The 22,748-nt window shown below is 34.0% G+C and overlaps 1 protein-coding gene across 2 annotated transcripts in view; it reads left to right on the top strand.

The window, feature by feature from the left end:
- The window catches only part of TLK1 (tousled like kinase 1), a 173,030-nt gene that overhangs the window by 128,789 nt on the left and 21,493 nt on the right, over nt 1–22,748 (top strand). For both annotated transcript variants that reach the window (XM_072612295.1, XM_072612296.1), the window contains 2 exons: nt 5,283–5,471; nt 11,572–11,638. In XM_072612295.1, coding sequence (XP_072468396.1) covers nt 5,283–5,471; nt 11,572–11,638 — 256 coding nt within the window. The remainder of the gene's footprint in view (nt 1–5,282; nt 5,472–11,571; nt 11,639–22,748) is intronic.

Below are 22,748 nucleotides of genomic sequence, written 5' to 3'. Positions count from 1 at the left end.
CTGGTTATTAAAGCTTTTGGAATTACTTTCCTTATATATTCTTTCTCATTACTCTATGAAATGATGGAAATCAGTACAATGTTTCTTATTGAGTTAATTGAATTTAGAATACTGACTTCTGATGTTTTGAAAGATGATGAGTAAAGCTCATTTATTTTTAACTAGCTTGTGAAAAAAATGTAAATTTTTGACATGAGCAAGATTTAATTATCCCGTACTTTTGACAGCTAAATGTAAACATAGGTATGGGATTTCAGTTTTAGCTTTAGCAAACTTCTTGATTAACATTTATTTTAGATACAGAAGATGATGTGTGGTTTTGAATATGATTCCCTTAAATGTAATCTGACTTGGCTTTTAGATTTTCTTTTGAAGGCTCAGTTGGGGAGAAAAGAACTTAACTTGTTATTCAGGTATTTTCACATAACAATGATTTTTCTAAAGTTTCATCTATCTTCAAACCCTCATTTTGCTATTAATGTTTAGCCTAAATCCATGCTATACTAAATGAAAGACATGAAGTAAGTATATTGTTCAATATATTCTATACATTAGTTGAGTTGTATAGTACTTCTAATAAAATCTTTGATGTAAGGGAGTAATTTTTAAAACTCAAGTGTATTTGGAAGCTGAATGACAGTGGTTAGGAGTAAATTGGAGAACCTCTTTGTTCATATACCAAAGACCAAAAATCTGTGTTGATCTTCTACCTCCCTGTCAACTTTATAGAACTGTGGGAAATAGAAAATGTCAGCAACATTAGTAACCCACCCATACTCACTCCCATCTTAGAGCCTGAAGGTGATTTGGTGATATCCTTACAACTTTTGAGCTCTGCTCCCCTAGCTTTTGGCATAGTGCATGATGTGCAGGTGGTGTGATGACTAACAGCCAATAATTGCCCCAACAACAAAAGTAGAGGGTTGATGTCCTATTATCTCCTATAAAGATTCATAATTAAATACTGTAGGAAAACCAGAAATACAGTTTTGAGCTAATACTTAAAATCACCATTTCCACGAAAGCCTTTAGCAAGTGTCACCAAAAAGGACCAAAAATGTATGTCCCATACAAACAAATATCATCAGTAAATATTTATTAAGTACATGTAATGTACAAAATATCATGCTAGATGCTACACATCCATTTTTCCTATATTTTGATGGAGATGTTAATGATCAGTGAAATAATCCAAGGAAAGGTGGATAGAGGAAAAGGAAGAGGAGATACAAGATGACCAGATAACCACTGAACTGTATTTTTATCTACTAACTAGTCAAGAACTGACCATGATTTTTCTTCTACATCTTGCTCTTTCCATTAGGATTTTAATTAATATAGTATTTACAGTATTTTGGTTTCAGTATAATGTAGAATTTCAGTTCTATTTAAATAGAACTCTCCTAAATGGAAGTATAGAGGAAGAATTTATTGGACCCTCCATTAGTGTGGAAATTTCTTTCTAAAACTTTCAGTTCCTTTTCTCCCCACTATTTTACATCTTTCTTATTACTCTCCTACTTAATTAAATTGACAAGAGAAGGAAAAGTGATGTTTATATAAAACTCGATTCTGCATCAGTAGAATAGGGGTTTTGTGTTGGTGGGTTAATGAAGAATGGAAATAATTGAGTTGTGTTCTAATATGATGATAGCTATCACATTGATATGTGTGATGGAATAGTCTAGTAAGGGAAGATAGATACCTACTAGATTAAGGTACAACTATAATGTTTCTTATGTTCTGTGTACTGAGAGGAAGGAGGTAGGTGGTTTTGTTTAAAACTTTTTTTATATTCTGATCTGGGCACATTGCTCGGAAGCTAGTTAATCCAGTGGATAGAGTGCCAGGCCTGGAGTGAGAAAGACCTGAGATCAAATCTGGCTCCATTAACTAGCTGTATAACCCTAGGCAACTCACTTAACCCTCTTTGCCTCAGTTTCCTCACCTGTCAAATGAACTCGATAAGGAAATGGCTAACTACTCCAGTATCTCTGCCAAGAAAAACCAACAAATGGAGTCCCAAAGAGTTGGCTAGGACTATAACAACTGAACCACAATTAGGCAAGTTGCAAATGTCCCTCTCTTAATGTTTACAAAATACAGATATTGCTTCTTGAAGTCATGATAACTCAGTGGGCTATTAAGTAGAAAGTAATACATTATAAAGTAATTTTGAAATTCTTGGATAGAAAATCATTCATTTTTTAAAAATTTATTTATAATCTTAAGCAGCATCACATCATCAGAGCCATGTTAAAAATCATTACTATTACTTAGAATCTTATCAAATTTCCATTTTAAAATGTATTATAGAGAGAAAAATTTGAAGGTCAGTCTGTATTCACTCCAAATATTCCTTTTAGATATTATTTTGAAGTAAGTAGTTTCCTTTTTTTCTTTTATCTGTTTAACAAACATTAAACATTAAGATGTGCAAGGTACTACTAGAATGAGAAAGTTTTAACTTAGTTCCTGCCCTCAATTAACTACAAAGAAACCCAAGATATTTCACAAATAATTATGATATAAAATATGTTTTATAAGTGCAAGAGATAAATAATTTTCAGTGAGAATTTTTGTTGAAATTGAAAACTTTATGGAAAAAGTATATTGAAGAGTAAGATTTCGTAGGCAGAGTTAGAGGGGAAAGTATAGACATAAACACAACAACTCTTTTTAGTATGGAGGTACAGAGGGATGAAGGAATAGTCTAGGCCACAGGAATGGAATACTTTTGGCTTCAAGGCCATATTTGACTCTAGGTCTTCAAGTGCAGCCATTTGACTGAATCCAGGCATCACAGAACAAATCCCCTTAAAAAAAGGATTTGTTCTGTAAAACTTGGACACAGTCAAAAGGCTACATCTGAGGACCTAGAAGCCAACATGTGGCCTAGTCCTAATTCTCTGGAGTATAAAATATGTGAGAAAGGAGCATTGTGGTGGTGCTAGAAATGTGGAACAAGCCAGATTTTAGAAGACCTTGAATGAATAGACAGACTAAAGAATTTTGACTTTAGTTAGTTGGCATTAGGAGCCACTGAAGGGATGGTTACTTGATTAGGGCTGTGCATTAGGAAGATGAATCTAGCATTTAGGATGATGTTTTGGAGAGAGCAGAAACCAGAAGTCAAGAGACCAGTGAAGAGGCTTTTGAAATACGCAAGAAATCAGGAGAGCCAAAACTGTCATGGCAGCCATGGAAATGGAGAAAGATCTGTCAAGAGGTAAATTGAAGAGTTAGAGGCAACAAGATGTAGCATTTGTTGAGAGTGTAGATTAAGGAAGGGTCAAAATGATTTCTTTTCTCTTTTAACTGTCAACCACTTTTTATGTTAAATACCTCTTAGCCTAAAAAGTCCTATACCTCAAAACAAATTCACTGAGCATGACAAAGGTAGCAGGAGTGGAACTGGAATACTTGGAGTGTTGATGCAAATTCACTTCTTCCTTTTATTTTCCTTTGTAAACTCTCTTTTATAATAGAGACAAACTGAAAGAGGAAATAATTTAAAAAGAAAATGTTAGTTCCCAGGAATTATTCTTCTCAGTCATCATATTTTTACCAACTAGTGAAAAGTTAGGGAAGTTCTTCCATCAGACTCTACATAGATAAGACTTTATTCTTCAGTCCAAGCACAAGCCTTCTTTTCCTGAGTGAATTTCTCAGGACACCTCTTTTCAGAAGTTCCTCAAATGTTGACTGTCTAGTCTGGATAGCTGTCACTATCGCCTTTGTCAGTGTATTATTGAACTAATGGGTCATTTAAGTAACTACAATTTCCTTTTACTTTGCTGAGGCCTCATTCCAAGGCGTGGACTTCATCTTACTTGGAATCGTAAGGGCAACTCCTATATCCCATTCTGTGGGAATAACTTCTGTACGATTTGGTCAACCCTTTTTCTCTACCTAGACTCTGTGATTCCTAACAAGAGGTTTTTGGGGAGTGTCCCTAGGGTTAACATATCTAGAGTTGTAAAAGAAAGCTATGTCTGGGGAAACATGAAATTGAGGGCCAAAACCTCTCAATGTTCTGTGGGCAGAAATTTTAATAACATCAATGGGAGAAACCATTTTCTTTTGCTTATGCATCCAGGGTTTGTAGGCCTCTGAACACATGCTGCACGTTGTTCACTATGGTGTGAACCCTCCCTGATGAAATGTTATATTTGGAATTGAAAGTAAAAATGGAAGTTGGAAAGACAAAATTCTCAAACAGGATGCTGGTCTCTTGCTCTTAGTTTTCTCATCACAGTGGTCCAGTTGGAAAATCACTGAGCAGAAAGATTTCATCAGTATTATTCAGCAATACAAACTTATTCCTTTGTGTGTTTTGGTAGAGGCAGCATGAGGGCTGTTAGCTGTCGGTGGTAAGCAATGTCTTCCTTCTTTTTAGAGAAATGTGAGGGAGGGAAATGATTCAAGCAAGAGAATTGTTTGTACTGTCCCTTCACAAATGTAATATGCCAGGACTTTTCCCAGCATTTGGCTACAGTTGACTGTCTGAATGCCCAACGTTTTATACTTCTCATTTGTATAAATTGTAAAACATTATTGTAATTTCCAGACGGAGGGGAAAGGCACAGAGTGAATTCGGAAGATGGGTTCCAGATTCTTGGTTACTTATTTCAAAGCATGGTACCTGGTTGGTGTTTCCTTGGTTGCCCCAGTGAATTGACATATACTGCGCATTGCAGTTTTGAGGAGCCTCAAAGAACAGATTAACACCATCATAAGGGTACCTAAAGCTATCATCAGAAGCATTTGTCCCTCTTTTGATAATAGAAATGTTGCTAGAGAACTGGCAGCACAACCAGCAGAAAAGCTCTTTTATATCTTTATGGTGAAGCAGTTTGACCACTCAGTGGAGGTTTATGAAGTGCAATGATAAAAGTTTTGGTATTTTATAATGGAGTGTTTGTACCTCTGGCAATTTACCCCCTGGACATAGCCAAGGATACCTATTTTCTTCTTTGTTCATTCCATTGGCTTCAACCAATAGAATGATATCAACCACAAGATCAAAGTGAAAACTATAATCACAAAAAAATTCCATAGACAATAAATGTTTGTTATTTTAAATTCAAAGACTGACATATCTCACTGCATTTGGTACTTTCCCAACAATAAGGGGTCAGAACTTCTCAGGCCTCAGCTCTCACTTTTTACTTTACATCCAGATATGATCTCCTGTATATGGTGGCCTTAGCATGCCACATTTCACACTTCAATTTTATAAATCTATAGATGAGTGATGTTTTTATTTCTTTTGTTGACAGACAACAAGAATGGGTGAATCAGCAAAGGGAAGATATTGAGAGACAAAGAAAACTCTTAGCAAAGAGAAAGCCACCGACTACTAATAATTCTCAGGCACCTTCTACTAATTCTGAACCAAAACAAAGGAAAAACAAAGCTGTCAATGGAGCAGAAAATGATCCTTTTGTTAGACCTAATTTGCCACAACTGTAAGTTTGTTTAATTTTTCTTTTCTGAAAATTACCAACAATCACATGTGGGCACTGTATGTAATTAGTATAAAAATAGTTAGGAAGCCAGAGTTAGCAGCCAGAAAAGGAGTGGAATCTCTACTTTTAATATCTGAATAACTCAAAATAGGAATTCATTTAAATCTTTAACCATCCTAATTGGACTTTTCGCGTGTGTGTGTGTGTGTGTGTGTGTGTGTGTGTGTGTGTGTGTGTGTGTGTATTGTGTAAACAGCTTACCTTTAAGAAAAAAGCCACAAGATAGAAACTGGTGGATCATTCTTTAGTACACTGAATAAGTTTTTTATTTGTAAGTATTCTCATAGTGGTTATGGTAGGCACTTTGCTAAATGCTTTACAAATACAGTAGGTATGAAATATTATTCTGAGATGCAGAGTAATCTAATTGTTTTTATAATGGAATAAAAAAGTCCCCAAACTCAGTTCTTGCAATGAATCAACTTATTTGTGGTTAGATGTAAAAATACTGCTTGATTTGGTGATGTATAGTTTAAGCATTTGTGCCAACTAGACAGTGATTACAAAAATCACAAAACTTTAGGAAGTTATCTGGTCTAGCCTTCTAGCAAGTCTGTTTCTAAAAACTTTTATATGTGGTTGAATGATTTACACATACCTTGCACAGAATTAATATTGGTTGATTAAGCTAGGGCTCAGTATTCCATTTTTTTGGTTTCTTTTAAAATTATACTTTTCCTCCCACCAAACATGAGTTTTTCTGTTCCATTTATCTATTTCTTTTTTGTAAATGATAACGATGATGATGATACTAGCTTAACATTTATATTTTGCTTACCATGTGCCTGACATTGTGCTAAGCATTTTATAAATATCTCATTTGATCTTCACTGCAACTCTGGGAGGTTGGTGCTTGTATTATTATTATCATTTTATAGTTGAGGAAACTGAGGCAAACAAGTGAAGAGGTTAAAGGTACTTTTAGAATGTTACCAGATATCCAGCTATACACTTTTCAAACCTATATTCTTGAAGATTCTAAATTTTTTACTTCCATTCTTCTGAGACAAAATTAAAAACTTCTCCCCACTCCCTTCACATCCACATTTATCATTGGCAAGACTGGGAAAGAATTGTCCCTTTTAGACTTCATTTTTCAAATTTATATATTCACATACATAGCTCCCACATTGTTTATTGAAAAGTGATCAAGCTTCATATGACTACCTCATTTTGAAGAATAGCAACAGCTCCAAATCCAAAAGTTTATGTGTCAAATTCATTATCATTATTTTTTTCTACTTCATCTTATAGACATGGGGGTCTGTGAAATTGATTAAGAAATTTTTTAATAATTATTTCAATATAATTGATTTGCTTTGCAATCTTAAGTCTTTTAAGTATTGAAAGACATTATTTTGAGAAGTTGTCTGATCATAGGCTTCATTCAGCCAGACCTCCAAAGAGGCCTATGATATGACACAAAAAAGGTTTGTTGAAGAGGTAGTTTCCCCTCTTCCAACCCTTGGGACCTCCCCTGCTTCCTCTCCCACCGCATATGCCTTTCCAGGTGACTTTTCTTTGATCATCTGGGTAGATGCTAGTGTTGCTAATACATTGTGTCACTTTCGCTTTTGTGGTGCCCTTCCCCTGCTTTAATGTGTCCTTTTCCACATAAGTTAGAAGTAATCCCATTTTGTGAAATAGTATTACTGTGTTCTAATTTTTCCATACTGGTAATACTTTCTCTAAGTGAATATTACAAGTATTTGATTTCTTTTATCTTTTTGCCCTCCTTCCCCCCACAGTTATCCATTTAACAACCTCAACCAAAAGAGCAGATTTCCCTCAGACCCATTACGCTAAATGTGATCATATAATCACAACTACTTATAGTAAAATTCCATGTAGACAACTAATGAGAATAGCTTATGTACTATGTTCCCATCTTCATTTTGTACACTCTCATGTTTTTTTCAGTTTTAGAGAAGGTACCAACCTGCATTAGAGAGGCATTTCCTCACCTGGGAGATCCCTGTACCAGGGAAGGTCCAGTTCCTGTCCCTGTATTACAGACAAGGGAAATGACACTCAGAGAAATTGTTAATAGCCCCTGATTATAGAGGTGGGGAGGGTCTTGGGATTTGAATCCAGATCTTTTTTCCTGAGGGGCAGCTAGGTAGTGCAGTGGGTAGAATGCCAGGCCTAAACTTAGGAAGATTCCTCTTTCTGAGTTCAAATCTGCCTCAGACACTTCCTTGATGTGTGACCCTGGGCAAGTCACTTAACCCTGTTTGCCTTAGTTTCCTCATCTGTAAAATGAGATGGAGAAGGAAATGGCAAACCACTCAAGTATCTTTGCCAAGAAAACCCTGAATGGGCTCACAAAGAGTCAGACATGACTGAAACAGCTGAACAACAATAGCAACTTCTTGGGTGAAAGTTCAGTACTCTGCTAACTACCCTCTTTTATACAAATAAAGAGGTTGTGACTATTATTGAACCAATCGGTATATTTTGAGTGAGGGGATCAATTATCTTTAAGTCATTTCTGCAAACACAATTCTGACTCCATTCTGTAATCCTTGTTTGTTCCTAAGTAAAACATTCTGGTTCTAAATAGAAATGGTTCTTGGTGGTCCCCTTGATAGAATTCTGCTGCACATTTTCTGTTCTGTGTCATAGACTGCTTTGGAACATTAAGGCATTTTTTCTCTTAAGTTCTTATTACCATGTTATTTTTTAAAGAAACCATCTCTTATTTATCCCCCCTCCAAAACTCCGAAGAGAAAGTCAAGTCAAACTAACCAGTGTAGCAACTAAGTCCATGTCCTCTGTTTTCAACCTCCATATTCATCTGACTTGTGTTTTTTATGGGTTATTCGTTATATTCATTCTAAGTTCATTTGCCGTCTTGTGTTTTTTGTTAAGTTGTTGTAATCATGTGTGTGATGTGTTCTGGAAATCAATTCATATAGATCTTCCCCCTCTTATTAATTATTACTATTATTAAATTTTTTTCCTGAAGTCATAATCAAGAGATATTTTTAGAAGCAATCAGGTCTGGAACTGGAATCATCTGAATTTTCAAACCTTAATCCTTTGCTCTCTATCACCAACTACTTTGAATCCCGTCTTTCAAAATGCATCTTATAACTTCTTCTCATATCTTATGAGGCCTTTATGTAATATGAACTATTGTAATAACCCCTTAATTGTTGTCTTTCCTTTCCAGTCAGCCTTACTAATACCAAAATAATATTCCTAAAATATCTTTTCTCCCTCCTCCTCTTTCTTGAATTCCCAAAATAATGCTGTCTGCATCTTACTTTTTTCTTGATTATAATCAACATATTATATGCTTAGGCTTCGTTCTGGGACATTATTTATTACTGAAGACCTAAATTTAATTCTTCTGACTTTCACAGCTTCACTGTGAAGAAGGCAATCTTGGGCATTGGGACCAAGGATTGAGCCAACTGGGTCATGAGGAAAGAGATGCAGATCTCATGCTGATTCTGAGATTTATTAATGTGCTGTGTATTGCCCCACATTTTATTGGGGCAATTTGAATTTGATTATTCACTATAAAAGGTCAGGTTTAACATTTGCAGTATATGTCCTTCACATAATAGCCTTCAAAACTGGCTATAATGAGAATCCCTAACAATAAATCCTATTTTCTGCTTTCCATTTCAAAATCTGAGCTAAGAGGAAAAAAATCCCCATGTAGGTTGATTTGAAAAGAAAGGTGAAGAAAGAGACTGGAGTTCTTATACTTCTATGGCACTGAATAATTATAAGCATCATAGCTACAAGAAATTAGAGCATTATAACGTTTCAGTTTTCACTCATGTGATTATTTTTTCATGATTTTGTCATTGTTGATCTTTTCCCTTCTACCTTTCTTCAAAAATTAAACGTTAGAACATCCATCACTTTTTTAAAGAACTTAACACAATGCCTAGCACATAGTAAATGCCATATAAATGTTAGCTATTTTTTTCTTTTTGCTTGAGTAATAGGAGTAACCAGTATTCAGAATCTTCTGATAAATTCCACTAAACAACAATGTGCTGCTAATAGAAATTCCTTAAATTTGAGATTTCATATTTATCCCTTCAAAATTCTGTTCTTCAAATTCACTTAGAATTCTGTTTTCCATATGTATGTGTGTGTGTTTGTGTGTATATATATATAAAATTAGTCACTTTTAATAATATTCCACATTTCCATTTAACTAATAGTTTTTAATAAAGAACCAAATCTTTCATTAAATCTTTCATTTAAATCTTCATTTAAAAGATAGCGTGGTATATTGATGTTTATTAAGAATTGTATGCAACAGTATATGAGATGTTTGATATGGCTCTTATGATTATTTAAGTAAGTTTTTTTTAGTAGACTTATGTAACAGTGCTTACTTTTTCAGTCACTAAAGGTCTATTTTTTAAAAGATGATTTGAAAAGGCCTACCTATTTTTGATTTATAGAATTTTCTTCTAATGCTTGCAATAATAAAATTTTAAAGATCCTATTTCTTCCTTATCTTTGATATCATATAATTTGTTTTCATCAAGTTTGCCATAATTTTTGGCTATATGAAAAAATCAGTATGGTGTTATTAACTTAAGGAAACTATTTGTAAATAAAAATGTGTGTATGTGTAATAAAACATCATTAATTCATACCGCACTAATCAGAATTTGTATAATTTGGCTGTACTTTTGCATTATAATTATAGGTGAATGTTTTAACTATATAAGAGTGCCTTTGGGTACTTTAGAGACACTAAATACACAGTTAATTTGCTAACTAGAAATCATTTATAGATTCTCATTTACAACATTTTGGTTTTATTTTATTGTGTGTAATAAAACTATCAAAAAAATGAATTGTTCATTCAGATTGACTTACCCTAAACCCTGGTACTTCGAATTAATAAGATATATATATATATATATATATATATACATATACATATACATATACATATACATATTATGGGATAAAAATATCCCTAATGGAAATAATAAATATTCTTGAGTAACCAAAGATTGGTAGTTTAGTTCAGCATCATCAAGTTTTCTTTTATTAAGTAGTAAGCCAGTCCAAAGGGATGTGTGTGTGTATGATAGATGGAGAGTACTAGAGCTTTCTTTTTTTCTACACTTTGTCAAGAATTTACTTCTCTTGAAATATGACTAAAGAAGAACTAATTGCAATAAGTTTATGCTCACGTGTATGTAACAATAGAATAATATTTCACCTAAATTCTTGGAAATTGTGAACAATTAAGGAGTTTTACTTAGATATGTTAAATAAATGTGGAAGTTGTTTTCAGTGCAAAATAAAGTAGTCCTTCCCATGACCACTTGTTTAAAAAAAAAAGTTACATACTTAATAATGTTTTCAGATTATCAGAATATTTAAATGAATTATATAGCTATAAAATGTTTACAAATCACATGGAAAATTGAAACTACTATATAAATGCCTGAGGCAGCAATGTAGGGGATAGAAAGCCTGCCTCTGAGCCAAGATTCGAGTTCCATTTCTGACACATACTAACTGTGTGACCCTGGGCAAGTCACATAACCTCACATTGCTGTAAGAAACAATTCTCTAAATTGTTGTGGAGAAGGTATTTACCTATATTGATGGAGAGTGTTTGCTAATTTGGGAGATTCTTATACTAAGGTTTTTTTAATTTATCATTGTATTTGAAATTTTATTATGACAAAATTTTCATAATTGAAAAATATAAGTAATTAAATTTCATTATAATTTTATTACACTTCAATAGCATTTAAAATATTTTTTCTAAGTTGTGGATTTTTTATAATTTTTTTCAGTTGAAAAGCACTGTCCAAAATAAGAGAATGTAGAAGTTTCTGAAAATTTCCAGGTTATATATTTTAAATGATTTAATAATTTATTACACGTGTTAGAATTAAATGCTAATCTAGCATATCCATCTAGAATCTTGATTTCATAAGTAACTAATCATAAATACTGTTGTGCTGATTGTTATTTGGCCTGCCTTTTTAAATAAATAATAATCTTGATATGTAGGATTACTGTTTTGTTGTTTTGGCAGGCTGACTTTAGCAGAGTACCATGAACAAGAGGAAATTTTCAAACTTAGACTAGGACATCTCAAAAAGGTATGTGAACTTAGTGAATCTTGGGGTTTTAGTTTATATATGGGAATTACAGAGTTTGGAATTGGGAGGTCTCACTCAAGAAATTGGAAATGGGAGAAACAAGTAAAGATGAAAACGACCACTGACAGGCCATGCGAATCAGCATAGCTTTAGGATATCTTTTTAACATAAAACATTGAGCGTGTGAAAGGTCAGCATAGCTTCTGTACATGGCAGTGTAGTAATGTTATTGCTTGGTTAAACTAGGAAAAACTAGTTCTAAACTAAGTTTAAATTTCTTAGAATTGAATTTTTTTAGGAAACATGTTATATAACTGCAATAGTAAAATTCCATATTGCTCCTTTTACTGTTTTATAATAAATTATAAAAGTTTTCAATGTTTTTATAAGTTGGGGCTTTCAAATTATTGTATACATGTTTAAGGACATTTTTCATAAAAATTAATTTTTAAATTTGATTAGTGAAATAATTTGAATTGTTGTAAAATAATAAAGAGCACTATTGTAAAGGATAAGTACCTTTGACACAATTTAAAACTGATTTGTTTTCATTTGTAAAACTATCAATTATCAGAATCAGAGTTTTGATTTTTCAGTGTCGTTTAAAAGCCATTTCAGTAGCTTATTCCTAGTTGTCTATTGAAAATGAATAACAAGTTTTTATCCTAAATAATGAAACTGTATAGATATTAATATTGTATTTCTTTAAGCTGTTTTCCCTTTTTTCCTTGTGTATTTCAATTTCAAAAGATCTGCTGAAAAGGTTGTGAAAAAAGAACTGCTGGAAAAATATTGCCTTTGTCTTTATTGAACCATGACACAGACACAGACACCACTGAATTAACCTTATTTTTTATGTAACGTTTAAAATTCTTACCTGCTTATTTACAAAATAATACACTTACTTTCTAGCTTTGTCCTGAACCCTAAAATGGGGAGAGAAATTTTATTGGATCCTCCTTTTTTCCCTTTCGATAAAATCCTACTTTTGTATAATAAAACTTCAATATCAAATATCTTCTCATTAGGCAGGTACTATGTAGGAAAGAAAATATGAACTTTAGAGCAAGAGTTCCTAATTTTATTTTTCATTGGGTAGTTCTACATTCTCCAAAATATTAAGCTCTCTGTGGTGTGAGGAAAAGGTGGTTGTTGTGGAAGGAAAGGGAGAAATGGGTATTGACAAGAAGGTATAGATTTTTTTTTTTTAGCTTAAAGGTTGAGACAAGAACCGGTTTCTCTTTCCACATATGTATACAAGGTTCTGTTAACTATAAACTCAGCTTTGAATTCTTGACCCAAGATATGCTTTGGCCTTTACTTTGATTACTTCAGTTCCTCATTTAATTCCTTATAGAAACTCTGTACCTAATTTAGTGTTATTGTTATTTCACTATCTTCCTTTAAATTCCTAATTATTTTTAATGTAATGTTCCAGCCATATCTAAATCTGTCCCATTCTCTCTCCAACACCATCTTGTTCTTGCTGTTACTCTTGTCCAATACAGATAGAACCAAAAGTGCCTGAAAGGTATATTTGTCCAGTGCCTCCTGGTCCAATGAGAGGACTCATTTTGGCACTTAGAAGTTGAATGTATAACTTTTATTCCTCTGTTAAAAGTGAATTATTCTATGTATCCTCTTTTACATTATGTTCAGCCTAGAATCACAGGGACTTTATTATTTTATTTCTATATAAAACAGAATGGTTTTAGTCTCTTTCTGGAGACTAGATTGCATATTATGTGTATGTACTGCTTTAGGAAAACCTCTTATATGAAAGCCTGAACTTGTGTAGCAGAAAAATTAAGGATTGACTAAGTGTAATACAGTGGAATTCTTGGTTTTTGAAAATGCTTTCTGGCAAACTTGCTTTTAAACAGTGAGCTTCTCTTGGGTATTCATAATTTTTGATTCATAGAGAGCTGTTTAGTAACACTTTTTTAAAAGAGAGATTTACTTGTAAACAGTATCAAAACTATATTTTTCTCTTTTATAACTCCCATGATTTACCCTTTCAGCTTTTGTATCTCTGTTCATTCTCTTATCTTTGTCCCTTTTATGATCAATTTTCTTTTACTCTTTGCCTTGGAATATACTTACTGAGGTGGCAGTGACAGCTTCAGTTATAACTCTTATTCTTCCTTACCTACCCTAACTTGCATATTTGTGGTTTTTTCCCCTCTATCCTGGAGTATTATTTGGGGAGGGCAGAAGAAATTATGACCTTGAAACATACCCCAGTGTTGCTGACATTTTAAAATCATTAGGTGCTACATTTGGAGCCAAACAATTTTGGTCCATATCCTGACTCTCTTATGTGTTACAGCCTGTGTGACTGTGGGCGAATCATTTAACCTTTGGAGGCCTCAGCTATAAAAACAAAGGAATGGAATTAGATAATCTCTCTAGTCCCTTCCAGCTCTAGATTAATGATCCTCTGACATGAAGTTTGGGGTGTGGGTGTGCTCCGCAAAAGGCTCATCAAAAATCTAAAGTTTACACAAGGGAGATGATGGAACCCAGATACTTGGCAGCATTACCTTGGAGCAGAAGTGGGCACCTGCCCCTTAAATTTACTATCATGTGCATTGCATTTGAATTATGAAGCATGAAAGACGTAGTTCAGTTGTGTTCTAAAAAGATGTATTTAGGAAGTGTGGTAGATATTTTCAGGTGCTTATTTTAAGACATTTGTTCGCTTAGAATAGAAATAAAATGCAGAGGACTGGGCCTTGAGGGAAGGAGAATGGGCAGGGAGCAAACATTTATGAAGTTTCCTTTATGTACCAGGCCACGTGCTAAGCACTCTCCACTTACTTTGTCATTTGAGCCTCACAACAGCCCTCGGAGGTAGGTAGATGCTATTATGATCTTACATTTGGAAAAACTGAGTCATGTTATAGTACTTGCCCAAGGTAAGCTAGTAAGTGTCTAAGACTGAACTTGAGCTCAGGCCCTATCCACTGCCTCCATCAGCTGCCTGAGTCAAGAAGATGCTTCACTACTATGTCAAGTCACCCTGCTCTTGAACTTGTTACACTTGAATACATTTAATGTCTTGTTTGCTTTTTCACAACTTCTGCCACGGGGCTGGGTATGGTCATTTGTGTGTTGTGAACCTCTCTGAGTTCCACCATTGCTCTTCAAGTTACTTACCAACTCTTAACTGTAAGAATTTATAGAGTCTAGTATATTTTTGCATTGTCAAGGATGTGTCATCTACAAAATTAAATTGAACTGGTTTTCTTAAATTCATAAGCGTTGTTGTAGTTTGAGAAAAAGAACTAATTTCATGACTGATGAACAGTGTCAACAATTGAACAGAATTGTTTGTGATTTTGGCAGCAGTGAGAAATAAATGACTGAGGAAGTGTATGACAAATATGGTACTGGATTATATGTAAATTTATGGACAGAAAGAATGGAAGACCCATTTAATTTTTCTTTACACAGCTTTGTTGCAAGGTGCATTTTAACTTAGGATGAAAAATAAAGAAGAAACAAAGTATGTTAGTTTTTATACAGTTGAATTACTATTCTACAACTCACCAGGATTGAGAATGAATAACTACAGGACAACCAAAACAGTTGTTCACAGCAAATCTAAGAAAGTTTCTGCCTGTTCCTTATAAAAGGAACAGTCATAGTTTTGCGGTGTCTGTCCATTGCTGAAAGGGTATCATTTACAGAATCTGTTGAATTGAGGACTCATATTTTGTTGGTATTTATGAAAAACATTATCCAGTGTCACTTTGTGTATGAACAATAGTTTCTTCCAGTATTTGTTGGTTTTGAGTTACTGTAGCAGGAAATTAGAGTTTTGTTATTTTAAAGACTTGGTGAGTTGGCTTTTAATTATAGAGAAATGAATTCACCTTGCACTTTCTCTACGTAGGAGAACTTGCTTCTCCTTAAACCTTTTGGGAGATATACCATTTCACTTTTGTTGCAGTTATAGGAGAGTCATTTTAAATTAATTGATTTGTACATCTGAAGTGTCTTCTTTGGGAGTTCCTTTTTGGGTGTTGCATGAGTTAAAGTAATTCCACAATTTGCCAGTGTATTGGTTGATTTACACCCCAAATTTATTTTTATAAAGGTCAATTAAGAGGCAAGTATTTGTAATAAAATGCCATAATTTTCTCAGATGTAATTTCAAATTTCTTTTTAAACTTCTTGTAAAGGACTCTACAGATTAAACCAAATAAATAAGAAGATTGAAGGGAATGCAAACTAATATCTCTAAAACTGCTTTAATTAGGAAAAGTAATTTTTTTGTTACTTCAGCAAGCCAAGCTTCAATTTACCAGTAATATGTACAACTCCCCCCTTGAGTATCATATATTAAAATCTTGTAATTGCAAAGGAAGTCATTGCATGCCCTTAGATTTTTCCTCTGAGGCAGAGCCATCAACTCTTTTCCGTTTTGTTTAGTTTTGCTTCCATGTGGAACCAGTGGATTTTAGTAAATATGCAATATTTATCAAGTAGCATCATTCATTGACACTTAGGGTGAGTAAATTTTAGGAATAGGGAAACAGTAAATCTAGAAATAGAGGCATTATTTCAGGTTAACTTTTTAGTCCAAATTTTTATTTTATAGTTTGAAAATTTTGTTGAAAAGAACTGTTTAAAGGGCATACTTTGGGTTCTGTACTTTCCCAGAGGGGTTAGTAAAATTACAAACACGTTAGCAACTGTCATCCCTGTAACATTTTCGCTGTTGTCATACTTTATTAAAAAGACATTTGCCATTCAGTGGCAGCATCCTTTGACTAATGAGAGTTTTATAGTTATGGGGACCTTTGTTCATGTCTTCATATTGGCATGTTACAAGTTGATACTGCGAATGGCGTGAAGGAATTTTATGGTGTATGTAATATCTAGTCTTCTGGCTTATTTATGTAAAGATTTTAGTTTTTAAAGTTCATAAGGAAAGGTGGTGTTTATAGAAAGCTAAACACTTTAGAGAGGGTTGGGATATGGAACTACTGTGGTGTTTTATTTCACTTGTGACATGTATAGGTTTGATATATAATCCCTGAATAAGAATTCAGAAATTAATTTGGAAAAATGTAAATGAATTTGTAATGGGTGTTGGAGTGGTCAAGGATCATCACCAGCAACACAAAAAGTACCTTTGCAGAGATGGAGTCAGAGGGCCAAACTATTTACATTCTCCTCAGTCTACTAAAACAAAAATCCCATCCAACATGCCACCTGACACCATTTCTCTCTCTCTCTCTCCTTTGCTCCTTGTGATGTGGCATTCACCTCTCCTTGTGCCTCCGTTCTGAAGAGATAAAAGTATAGCAACAGCCCTGCCCTTCAGTCAGCACTGCCACAGAAATCCTGTTTTCTGACCGATATTGGCCACCTGCAGAGAAAAACTGAACCAGTCACAGGCAGCAGCATCAGTATTAATCCTCCATGATGAAATTTTTACAGGTCAAGACCAAGGACAGCTCTTTTCTCACTCCTACACAGTGGATCATTCAACTAGTTGAGATGGAAGACACGGGATTTTCTGCAACCTTTTGAACAGTGGAATATAACAGGGCACTGATTTTAGGTGAATGACCACCAATTAATTAATATTGAAGTTTGACCTTCTCTTTGGTCTCCTTTCCAAGAACAGCTATCTAATTCATCCATCCCTTATTATGACAAGTACCAAGAATTTATGGACGTTTGTTGTCATTTAAATTTGGGGTATAACATACATAAGTATTTTAGTAATATATCTAGAAAACTTATAGGACTCATTCACCAAACTTGTTCTTTCAACTATTTTAATTATTCAAAAGAAATCTTTCAGGAGCTTCCTCTTCAGGTGAAAGCAAACATTTTGTGTCTACAAAAATAATGAGATATCACTAATAGTTATCGCTGGGGAATCTGGAGAGACTATACTAGAAAAGAGGTTCCTTTCCATATTGTATATAGCCAGATTAAACATGTTGTTAAGCTATGTTATCTGTGAACAGTATTGCATGCCTTCTTGATTTCCTGTCTTGTGAGAGTAAGAGAGGAAGTAATTCGTTTTGATCTATCTGTCATACTATAAAATTGCCAAGAAATTTTCTGAATCTCTAAATTTAAGATTATGTCCTTTTGTTTATTTAAAAATAAGAATCACATCTCATGAAGGTGATTGAGCATCTCTTATAGACTCTTAAAATACAAAACTGTCAGTATTTCACAGAGTCCAATAAATGTTTATAAACATTTCCCTTATAGCATCCCTGTGAGGTATCATTCAGTGAGGAATGTAAACTTAATATGTCCATATTCCGCTTCTTACTTTCATAAATCCAGAGTCACTTTTGAATGTTTTGAATTTTGCATTGTTTGCTTTAGGTGATAGCAGAATTCTTTTAAAGTGAGGAAAAAAACCAAAGTCCTGCCTAGTGTTGTATTTTAGTTGCTTTATAAGCAGCTGAATCCAAATATGTCTATTTATCTGTAAAGGTGTCTAATGAGGTAGTGTTGAATAGTGAATAGCTAGCCTTGGAACCAGAAAGTCCTGGGTTCAACTTTTACCTTTGACATATACTGGCTGTGTGACCCTTATCAAGTCAGTTAACTCTAAATGCTTTAAGCAACTAAGCCTGAGTTACAGAAAAGGTGTCAGTCTGCATTAGTAGAAAGATTTTTCTTATCTTTCCCTATGCCAGTGGAGTTACACAAAGTCATTCCTTCTGTCAGTCTATTAAATATTTTCTTTTTGATTTATCTTGGGGGATGAGTTAAGTAATTCAGCTCAGCAGAGCATCATACAAATTAGTTCCAATTTGTAGGCTAAGTCAAATATAATCAGCTTTGTTTTACACAGAATAAAATAGGTCCATGACTATAGGCAGTCATGCAAATGTATATCATTGGTTATAAGGGAAACTGAATAATTATGTAGGCAGTTTAAACCTGTTTTCCCTCCTCAGGAAAAACCACAATTATACATCCTAGTTGAAAATGTTGTCAGTAGTGTCACCTTCCTATACGTACATATATACATATATATGTATGTGTATGTATATGTATGTGTATATATACACACACACATATATATGTATATATTTATATATGTATATGTATGTAGATAACATTTCCGTTATAGGAATTCTTAGACTTTATGTGCAGAATCAGAACTGGCAACATCCTTAAAATATCCAGATAACCAGATTATTAGGACAGGATGGTGATTAGTCCATTCCATTATATATTTTTTGTTGGGTTTTTCTTTGTCAAAATAAAAATTTTTTAAAAATTTTCCTTAATATTTTAATTTGGCTAATTATATAAGTACATCTATTTGCCAGTGTGGGGATAGGCATAAGTATTGGGTGATTTGATGAAACTGTAGTTTCATCAAATGCAGGGTATATTTGCCTGCATCAATATAAATTTTGCCAGTTTAAAACAGATGTTTTAAAACATGGATTTTCCTTTATAATACTTTGGTCTCTAAAGAAAGATTAGACTTGAAGGAAAGGAGAAGCACTGCAGAAAAGGAGAACCAGGAAGAAAGTAAGAATAGCGTTTAGGAAATTATTTAGAAAATGAGGAGTTATAGTAATAAAAAAAAAATTGAAAGGGAAAGAAAAAAAAATGAGCCAAGTTTTGTTGTTGTTTTTAATTGTCATACAACCACATTGAAACTGTACGTTTAGTTTTCAGATTAGTAGATCAACAATTAGTCTAATATCTAGGTTGAATTTTTGTGTGTTCAGGGTACGTGAGTGCACGTACAAAAGAAATGTGGTCATCTGGAAATACAAGTACACAGAAGTCTTTAGAGTATGGGCATGGTTTACGGAACAGCAAGTCTTTCAGTTTGACTGGAGTTTGAAGGGTAGGTTTAAGATAGGTAATGGAAGAGAAGTATGAGAAGAGGTAGATTGATTTCTGTGTTTTATATTTTGAATACCATGCTAAGGAGCTATGGCTGGAAAAAAAAAAAGAATCCTGTTATCTGTGTTGCTTATGATGAGAATACTTCATTCCCTTCAGGAGAAACCTGTCATTATTATTTGTAATATTGCCCTTTTATCAGCTGTTAAAATAATCATTCATTGCAATCCCCCTTAGAGACCAAGAAATGTTGTATAGCTAATGTTTCTATTTTTTCTTTCTCTTGTTTATGTTGGTCTCCCTAATAATTAATTTAATAGATGATTTAAAAAATACTAGATTGTATTAATTTTATTTGTAAGAAAAGTCCCATATATTTGTATGCCACCTTCTATTTCCAGAAATTACCACTGCTTTTGGCGTAGATGGTTCTATTCCATTAGGAGAGGGCCTAGGGTTGGTACTTGACAGTGGCTTCTTTGGAAGACTGAATTGTGTCAGTTCAGATATATAGTAACCCCAAAGGAATTTTCTGCACCAGGGGAAAACTGATAGATTTACCCCATTGTGCACTTGCAGCTCTGTCTCTAGCTTGACCAAAATTTAAATAATAGCTGATGATAGGGGTATGTGTTTATTCTGTTAGGTGATGGCAGATAATAAGTACTTGTTGAATTTAATAAACATACAGATTTGCTCTCAGATTATTATAGTACAGTTCAATAAATTCAATTCAACAAACATTTCTTAATACATGTAACAGTTCACTTTCATTGAAAGTACCAGGAAATAGAAGCTTATTTTTTTTATAGTATAGATGCACATACATGTTTGTGGCTTTGAGGGAGTTAACTTTTAGGTGACTTGAGATGTGACTTTCTCCTTACTATCTCCTTATAAATACTTCGGAGCCAAGCTCTTCAGTTCTTCCCTGGCACCTGTTTCTGAATGTTTTGGCAATGTCTGTTACTAATCAAAATTAATATAATGCAACCTGTATCATCTTACTTAGTGAGAAAACAATAAAGGTTTGTTAAATTGGACAAAAATAGTACTAGCCATTACCTGATGATGTTGTTATTAAAATTTATTCAGTCAGTAAGTACTCAATAAATGCCTGGTATTTGCTTATCTCTGTTCTGGGACTTCTTAAATCCATACTCTCCCTTGCTGATATTCTCAGTTTTGCAAAGGTTCAAAGGTGATTTCTATTCATATAACTTAAAATCTGTGCATCACCTATAATTCATGACTGAACTCTAGTCATTCATTGTCAATTTCAGTCTCTTCTTTAATGTTCTTATAAGCATGGCAAAGTAGGAAAATGATTAGCTTCTATAGTCAGAAACCCTGGGTTAAAAAAACCTCATTTCTATCACCATTTATTGTTTGTGTGACGGTTATAATTTAACTTCTGTAGACCTGTGTGTTCATCTGTAAAATGAGGAGGTTGTACTAAGTGGTCTTTGAGTTTCCATTTCTAGATAAATGATCTTGAATTCAATATGGAACTCATAGAATCTTCTCTCCCAAATTGATCTTCCATACTTACCTGTTTCTCTTCAGGGCATTGTCATCTTCTTAGTCATCCATATTCATAAACTTAGACCCATCCTTGATTCTGTTCTCCCTTTCTCCCCCATATCCAATCTGTTTATAAGTCTTGTTGATTCTCCTTCTATAAACTTTCTTACATCTGACCCCTTCTCTGCTTTATGCATCTTTTTTAAAGTCATTCAGTCAGTTAGAATTTATTAAATGTCCACTTTGTGCCAGGCTCTGTATTAAGCACTGAAAATACAAAGAAAGGTTGGTTGATTGGCTTTTTTAAAGTCACTCTTTCTAGAACCTTACAGTCTAATGAGTTCTCCCCAACATGCAAAGAGTATACAGGATAATTAGAGATAATCTCAAAGGACAGAATTTACTTACACAGAGAAGGGCTGGTAAAAGATTCTTGCAGGTGAGACTTAAGAAAGCCAGGAGGCAGTGAGAGAGAGTGTTGCAGGGAACAGCCAGTGAAAACACTTTGAACCAAAAGTACAAATCACCACTTATCTAGACTACTCAGTTAAACAAAGTTTTATTAAGAACCTTTTTTTGTGTATTGTGCTGTGCTCAGGATTCAAAAATCAAAACCATTCCTGCCTAACTTCAAGGAGCTTACCTTCTATTGGGAATTGGAGTGGGCATAAAAAATGTACTTAAAGTACATAAATATAAAGTAATATCAAGAGGATGACAGCACTAATAAGAGGAGGATCAGTAAAGATTTTTTTGTAGGAGGTGACATGAGCTATGTGTTGAAGAAACCATTCCAGACATGAAAGAACCTTTGAAAAGGCAGAAAGAGGTAGGCGTTGGAATGTTATGTGTAGGATACACTTAAGCAAGTGTAACTGAATGGTAAAAAGTTCCTAAAGGGAAGTTGTATGAAATGACTTCGAGAAGAATTGGGAACTAATTTGTATAGAACTCTAAATGCTAATTTTGTTATTTCATCCTAGGAGTGATAGGGAGTCATTGAAAATTTTTGAGTTGTGGGTGAGGCAGATTTATGCTCTAGGAAAATCAGCTGGACAGTTGTTTGGAATGGATTAGAGAGGAAAGATTGGAGATAAGGAGACTACTTAAGAGACTATTGCAGTGATCATAGGGAGAGTTGATAAGGGTACTTATTAGAAAGATGTGAATGTAGAATTGGCAAGACTTGGCAACTGATTATAATATAGGAGTTAGGGAGAAGAGTCATAAATGATTCCAAGATTATAAACTGAAGTGGCTAGAAGATAGTGCTCTCAATAGAAATAGGGAATTGTGGAGGAGGGGTGAATTTTGGGGAAAGATAGTGAGTTCTATTTTGGACCTGTTGAGTTGGAGATGCCTATGGAATAACCAGGTTGAAATGTCTCAGTACTACAATTCAAGAGAAATGGGGGCTTAGGTATTTGGCTTTGGGAGTCCTCTGCTTAGAGACACCATGAGAACAGATTAGATCCCCAAGGGAGAGTAAATGTTGAACAAGAAAAGAAGAATGTCCAGGAATTTAGGGGATGCCCAAATTAGTGGTCAGGAAGAGAAGGGTGATCCAAGGAGACTGAGGAGTGTAATAACCTCTTGATTACTCTCTCTGCTTTAAATATCTCCTTTCTCCATTTAGACAGTCAGTTGATTAATGTTTATTAAACAACAACTATATGTCAACTTTACTAAACGTTAGGGATACAAAGTTATAAGACAGTTCCTGCTCTCAAGG

The sequence above is a fragment of the Notamacropus eugenii genome, chromosome 5, assembly GCF_028372415.1.
Source record: "Notamacropus eugenii isolate mMacEug1 chromosome 5, mMacEug1.pri_v2, whole genome shotgun sequence".
NCBI classification, from domain to species: Eukaryota; Metazoa; Chordata; class Mammalia; order Diprotodontia; family Macropodidae; genus Notamacropus; species Notamacropus eugenii.
Note: the sequence above shows the minus strand (reverse complement) of the source record. Positions and strands in the feature narration are given on the sequence as shown.